The sequence below is a fragment of the Crocodylus porosus genome, unplaced genomic scaffold, assembly GCF_001723895.1.
Source record: "Crocodylus porosus isolate Cpor-Errol unplaced genomic scaffold, CroPor_comp1, whole genome shotgun sequence".
Classification (NCBI taxonomy): Eukaryota; Metazoa; Chordata; order Crocodylia; family Crocodylidae; genus Crocodylus; species Crocodylus porosus.
Window position 1 is genome coordinate 44,452,029 of NW_017728907.1, and position 6,953 is coordinate 44,458,981.

The 6,953-nt window shown below is 53.0% G+C and overlaps 2 protein-coding genes across 4 annotated transcripts in view; one reads left to right on the plus strand and one right to left on the minus strand.

The window, feature by feature from the left end:
* The window catches only part of EBNA1BP2 (EBNA1 binding protein 2), a 175,313-nt gene extending 171,194 nt beyond the window's left edge, over positions 1-4,119 (minus strand). The window contains 5 exon segments of the mRNA XM_019531255.1: positions 1,143-1,309; positions 3,163-3,246; positions 3,706-3,772; positions 4,017-4,047; positions 4,050-4,119. Of these exon segments, the coding sequence (XP_019386800.1) occupies positions 1,143-1,309; positions 3,163-3,246; positions 3,706-3,772; positions 4,017-4,047; positions 4,050-4,104 (404 nt within the window). The 5' untranslated portion in view covers positions 4,105-4,119.
* A 21-nt stretch (positions 4,120-4,140) lies between these two features.
* The window catches only part of CFAP57 (cilia and flagella associated protein 57), a 91,592-nt gene continuing 88,779 nt past the window's right edge, over positions 4,141-6,953 (plus strand). For all 3 annotated transcript variants that reach the window (XM_019531252.1, XM_019531253.1, XM_019531254.1), the window contains exons 1-2: positions 4,141-4,309; positions 5,082-5,398. In XM_019531252.1, the coding sequence (XP_019386797.1) occupies positions 4,153-4,309; positions 5,082-5,398 (474 nt within the window). In that variant the 5' untranslated portion in view covers positions 4,141-4,152. The remainder of the gene's footprint in view (positions 4,310-5,081; positions 5,399-6,953) is intronic.

Consider the following 6,953-nt stretch of genomic DNA (forward strand, 5'->3'; position numbering starts at 1 on the left):
ACCTTGTCATGCATCCACAGATGCATCTCAAGCAGGTCCAGGGAGGTGATCCTCCCCCTCTATGTGGCACTGGTCAGGCCACAGCTGGAGTACTGCGTCCAGTTCTGGGCGCCGCACTTCAGGAAGGATGTGGACAGCATGGAGAGGATCCAGAGGGCCACTGGAATGGTCAGGGGGCAGCAGGGCAGGCCCTATGAGGAGAGGCAACGGGACCTGAACCTGTTCAGCCTCCAGAAGAGAAGGTTGAGGGGGGGATCTAGTGGCCTGTTACAAACGAGTCAGAGGGGACCAGCAGGCATTGGGGGAGTCCCTGTTCCCCACTGAGCACTACCAAGAGTGACTAGGAATAACGGTCACAAGCTGGCAGAGGGTAAATTCAGGCTAGACATCAGGAGGCGCTACTTCACTGTCGGGGCGGCTAGGATCTGGAACCAACTTCCAAGCGAAGTGGTGCTGGCTCTTACCCTGGGGGTCTTTAAGACGAGGCCAGACAATCACCTTGCTGGGGTCATCTGACCCCAGTACTCTTTCCTGCTATGGCAGGGGTCGGACTAGATGATCTACTCAGGTCCCTTCCGACCCTAATAACTATGAAACTAGGAAACATATGCAGTCACCGAATCAGCCTCAGACCACTGTTTAGAATAGCAGTTTTTAAACTGTTTGAGCCAAGCCCCTCTTTGAGTTACAATTTTGTTTGCGCTCCCCTCATCCCGGAGAAGTACTGCAGCCAGAAACAGAGCACCCCTTATCCCAGCAGCTGTTGCAGCTTGGGTGGCTCCATCTGCTATGGCTCAAGCACCTCCTGCCTTGGCCCCACTGCACCTCTAACCCTAACCCTAACCTTTAACCCTGCACAGGGCTCCTTGCCCCTGCATCCCCCTACAATGCTGCAGCAGCGCCAGCTCCTTGTAAACTTCTTGCCTGTGTGACCCCTCCCTGTGCTGCACCCTACCCCCAATGTTCCTTCATGCCCCCTTGGGGAGGCGCAACACACAGTTTGAAAACTGCTGGTTTCAGGAAATTTTGTACTGCCATCACTGATGTATCCAGGCAGTGTGCAGCCATATTAGGTTTTTGCCCTGGTGGACTGCAAGTGCATTATGATACTAGTCCCACAGGAGACATCACCTCTTACTTACAAGCTCATCTCTCTCTGGAAGTCATCCTCAGGGTCCGGAGAAGCTTTGTCAGGTGTTTGACTCAAGGTGGGACTTATGATGTTTGATGCCTGAGCCAGAGTCACATCCAGCCTTTCCACCCACTCGAGGTGCTGCTTGAATTCAGACAGGCACTGCTTCAAGCCATCCTGGAAAAGAGAACAAGGCTCTGTTAACAGCAAGACAAAACAGATGCTTCCTTCCTAGAATAGCAAAACTAAATGCTTTTGTCACATGTGGCCCTGCCCTCTAAGGACATGGCTCAGACCCTCAGTGCACAATGTTGGCTGCTTCCTCAGGTGATGAGCATTGAGACAGACAAAGGGAGTCTTGTTAAACTTAGATTAAGAAAGCAGGAAAACTACTACAAGAGAGACATAATCAGAGGGGTTGAAATTTGAACAGCACATCGTTTTACTAAACTAAGCTCAAGAGAGGCTGCTGTTAAACTAAAGAGTCCAGATACAGCCTGAGAACCCAGCAGAGAAACAGAGACAGGAACCAAATACAGTTCACATGCAACTTAACTGAAGGACAGGGTGATCATTTTTGACATGTGAGAAAAGAAAGAGCAAGGAAGGAATCTAATGACATCAAGGCAACTTTAGATTGATGAAAAAAGTGAACATGCAACATTCCCAATACTGTTTTGGGGAACTCAGATATTACCATTCTAATATTATAAAAGCCGAAGTCTGTCTGTCCATAATGCTTTATTCGCACTCTGACTGGCTGACAGAAACAGCCGATCAGAGTGCTCCAAATGTGGGGGAGACCTCCATGATACCGAAGCTGTGCCGAGGACCGAACAGAGGTCTGGTCCTCAGCACCCCACTCCCTGCATGAGGCAGAACAGCAGCAGCATGGGGCGTTAGGTGGTGTGCCAGCCCCCACCCCCATCATTCTGTAGTAGCCAGCAACTCTTTTCAACTGATCCAATAAAATATACTAAGTTTGTCTTGCAAATCTTGTTTCTCTCACCTTTTGAGTGTACATTTTGGAGCAGGGTGGCTCCACTGGCAACTGCCTTTTTCTAGTTATTCCTTTGGTAGCATCTGCTGATCACCTGGGGGTGTGTGGGTGTGACCCCACAGGAAAGGCTGGGCTGCAAGCAGTGGCCCCAGTGACAAGGTTTCCAACCCCTGACTTAGCTTGTTGTGGAGTTTCTCTTCTGGTAAGATACTAGAAACTAAGTGCAGGCAGAGTGTGCTCCACACACTGATTTAGCACATCCCACAGGCTTTCTCCAGAAAGCATTCTAACGTATCTTACACTGGTACGAACGAGAGCAGTGCTTCCTAGGCAACTGTATTATGGAGTAACAACATTCACACAGTAATTAGGATGGGCTCTTAATGAAAGCTCATCGTCCAATATTCAGTCCCCAGCTAAACAATGACAAGTGTCGCATAACAACTTAAAATCAGCACTTTAGCCCTGTGGCAACAATAAACATTTTCTACAAAATCTGAAATAAACCCGGTACTCTGCAGACCAGAGCCAAGCTGTGGGACTTAACGTCTTAACATCTAATCCAATCCAGAAAACAGAACCTCTGCAAGGCCTGTTATAAGCAGAGCTCTAACAATTTGTAAAGGTCCTCACAGGCCATGAAATATTGAAAGCAGATCTCACCATTCTACACAGCAGCTAAAGTCAATGAGCACCATCAGCTGCAGCACCTCTGCACAACAGCAGTGAACACAGTCAATTCACGGGAACAGGCAGTCGCAGCTTGATTTCAGACTAACACAGCCAGTCACATCCATTTGCAGGAGAAGAGGGCTCTGGGGCCAGTAGCACCACATCTATCACAAATACCAGCCTTTGTCACTACACAGCTCTGCAGTGGCTCCCAGAAACATCTCTGAGGTTCCTAATGAATTAAACCTTAAGGGCTTCTCATTTACAATCTCTTTGACTCCTTTGTGTAACCACAGGCAAGATCCCAACCTCCCCCGGCAAGCTCCTCACACCAAGATCTGCAAGGCATGGTACTCACCACGTTGTTCAGGGCCTTCTTTTTCCCTTCAAGCACAATGTTCAACCCAGGTTTCAGGGCACCCCTGGAAAATGCTTCCTGGAGCTGTAGGGAAGAAGAGTGGTCAGGTCCCCCAGCATCTTAAAAGGAAGGTGGGTTGTGTCCCTTGCCTAGGGTCTGACAATCTGGACAGACCAAAGGACCCTCCAGTCAGCAGTACTGAGTCCACTCATCCATACAAGTCCACACCTCTCCAAGCGGGGTGTGAGAGCAAAGACAAGACATGAGGAGGCCACACACCACGCTAACAGCCAAGACGAAAGCACCAGGTGCTAGTGCATTGCAAGCTGCAGCACGGCATGCTCAGTCCCTCTGTCCAGGGCCACACCACAGGCCCCAGCTGAGAACGGCTAGCTCACGAACGAATCGTGGCATCCCAGAGCGTTACCGCCACTCCAGATTGCCTAGTCCCTGGGGTACTCAGCCTAGGGAACCCCTCGCCCACCTCCTTTCTGGGGCGGCAGGGAGCAATCCTGCCCGCACTGCTCAGCATGAGACACTTACCTCTCTGTGGGTGACGAGGGATTCCTCCGACTCCGATCCAGACTGATCCTCGAAGTCTGCCATGGTCCTGGGGAGAAGACACGGGGGACGTGCCCTGGCTCGCTCTGCTCCTCACAGCAAGCCCACCCAGGGGCCGGGCGGGGCGGGGGAGAGGTCAACAAACTGCCCTCCTGGCTTGAAGATCGAGGCGGGTCCGAGTGCAGCAGGGCCCCCTGCGGGGAAGAGCCGCCGAGGCAGCAGCAGCTCCCCCGGCGCGCAAGGCTCGGACACGGCAGGTATCCCGGAGTCTAGGCCGCCGCCGCCGCGCTCACCTCGTGCAGCCACCACTTCCGGCCTGACCCCCGCGCTGTTTCCCTTCCGGGTCACGCTCCAACCGTGCTTCCGTTGCCCTATCTCCATGACGACCAGCGCAGCAGAGGCAAGAGCAAGCGGGACCAGCCGGGCGCGATGTCGGCGATCGTGGCACACCCGCTGCACGTGTTCGGGCTGCGGCCCGGCGTGGCGAGCAACGTCTGCTTCTTCGACGAGCAGATCATCATCTACCCCGCAGGCAGCGGCTGCGTGCAGTACCACGTGGAGCAGCGCTGGCAGAAGCTCATTCCCGGTACCGGCCCGCCCCTACGCAGGGCCCAGTACGCCCTGGCTGGCAGGGAGGCACGCGGTGCTCACCAGGAGCACTTCGGGACCCGGGCTGGCCTCGCTGACAGCCCGTATTCGCTGCTGGGTCGCGGCGCAGAGCCGGGCCTGCCGGGGCCGCCCGGGCGGAGCACGCAGTACACGCCGGGAGGCCGCTGCGGACTGTAGGGACTGCGGCCGAGACGCTCGATTAATCCGGTCTCCGAGTCTGCTGCAGCCGCTGATTAGCCCGCCTCCCCCCCGGTCTGGCGTCGCACGGCAAAATGGCGGGGGGCGGTAGCGCTTGACGCTCTCGGCGGCTCTGAGGGAAGCGCCCCAACCAGCCTGGGGCTCTGCGGCTGGGCTGGGCTGGCCCGGCCCTGCGATGAGCAAAGGGCAGAGGGCGTTTCGTGTGCCGCCGAGCGGACTGGTTGGGCCTTCGGGTCGGGCGCCCGTCTCGCCGTTTCCCCTGGGCGGGCCCCTTCCTCGGCAGGTTCCCATTTGGGGGCCTTGCTCTGCAGGACATTTGTGTTCGAGAAGGATCTTGAACACAGAAGGTCTGGTTGATGGGGCAGTGGAAACACCTTGAAGGCTGGTGGTAGAGGATCTTGGTCACAGGAGACCTATTCTTTTCTTTTTTATAATTCTCTGCCCCCCAACCTGTTTCAGGGTTTTAATTACTTCTGCACTCCTGACCTACTAGGTGTGTCTTGTGACCCCGCTGGCGTAACAGTCTCTCTCTTTACTTTTCTGCTTTTTAGGATCTGAAAAAAGTCAGGGGATGTTAGCATTGGCCATAAGTCCAAACCGGCGCTACCTAGCCATCTCTGAGATAGTACAAGAGAAGCCTACTATCACTATCTATGAATTATCATCTGTCCCATGCAAAAAGCGGAAAGTATTGAATTCATTTGATTTCCCTGTTGAGCAATTTCTCAGCCTGGCATTTTCTCCTGATTCTAAGTATCTAGTTGCTCAGACAGGACCCCCTGAATCCAATCTTGCCTACTGGATGTGGGAGAAGCAGAGACTGATGGCAATTGTCAGAGCTGACACCCAGAACAACCCTGTCTACCAGGTAAGGTGTCAGGGGAGGCCTAGGCAGAGACAAATCACTCTGAGAGCACACCTGTTGCAATCAAGCATGATCTTGTAACAGAAACTCCCTTTCCAAGACATGGAAGGAGAACAGCACTATTTTTCCAGAAAAGGATGCATACTAAGATAATTTCTCTGAGGTAATTGAAGTGGGCCAGTATTTTCTCTCCTGAAAGTAATGCTAACATTAAAAAAAAATAAGAAAAGCATTAACATTTATTTGAAAGGCAGAGATATTTGGGTGGGTTTTTTTTATTGGCCCAAGTACATGGTCAAGAGATTTTTTTTTTTAGACAAGCTTCCTCAGCACTTTGTTTCAAAGCTTGCCTAAAATGCATGAGCATATATATATATATACACACACGAGAGAGAGACAGAGACTTGCTGCTTTAAAATTGCTGATTTCTCAAATCTGAAAACAATTATGGGCAAAATTGACTGGGGGAAAAAATATAAGCATTAAAAAAGGGATAAGTGGGAAACTGACTTCTTCCACTGCAGATTCATTCATACACCTAGTGTATTATATCACATTTTGGATGCTATACTTCAAGAAAGATGTGAATAAATAGGGAAGAGTCCGGAGGAGAATACCAAAAATGATTAGAGGTATAGAAAATATGATTTACAAGAAAAGTTTGGAAGAACAGGAATTATTTATTTCTGGGAAGGGAAAACAGAAGAGAGATTTGATAGCAATCTTCACAAAGGGTTGTTGTAGAAAGGATGATGATCAGTTGCTCTCTAGGACCACTGGGGACAAAATTCCAATATAATAAAAGGCTCTGTCTGTCCGTACAGCTTTTGGCCAACTGTGCATGTGCCGCCAAGAGGGCAAGCAGCGATTGACTGCACGGCCTGTGCTGTGTAGGCCTGTTTGCGCTGCTGCTCCAGACGTCTGGCAGCAGGGAACACACCCCAGCTGTCCCAGCAGCACGGCTTCCCCCACAGCCTCCCTTCCTGTGGGCGAAGGAGGGGATCATGGTGGTGGTGCCTGCCCCCCGCCCCGCTGCCGAGTTTGGATGCCCCCCAGAACTGCCAGCATGGAAGAGGCGGCAGCAGGAAGGCAGGCTGCCGCAGGCCAGGCGGACCCAGAATGGCGGGGGAAGGAGGGAGGGGTGGGGTAGGACCCCAAGTGGCAGGGGGGAGGGAGGGCAGGGTCAGACCTGTCGGGCAGGAGCAGGGCTAGACTGAAGCAGCAGCGGGGGAAGCGGGGTCGGACATGAAGCAGCAGGCAGGATGGGGGGGTCAAACCTGAAGCAGTGGCGGGGAGTGGGATTGGACCTAAGGAGTGGGGAGGGGGGTGGAGCAGGGTCACACCCAAAGCAGCAGGGGGAGAGGGGTGAAGCGGCGTCAGATCCGAAGCAACGGAGGGAGCAAGGTCTGACCTGATGGAGCAGGGGGTGTGGAAGAGTGGGGTCGGATCCAAAGTGGCAGGGGGGAGGGAGCAGGGTCAGACCCAAAGCAGCAGGAGGGGGGAATGGGATTGGACCCGAAACGGGTGTAGAGTGGGGTTGGACCTGATGCAGTGGGGC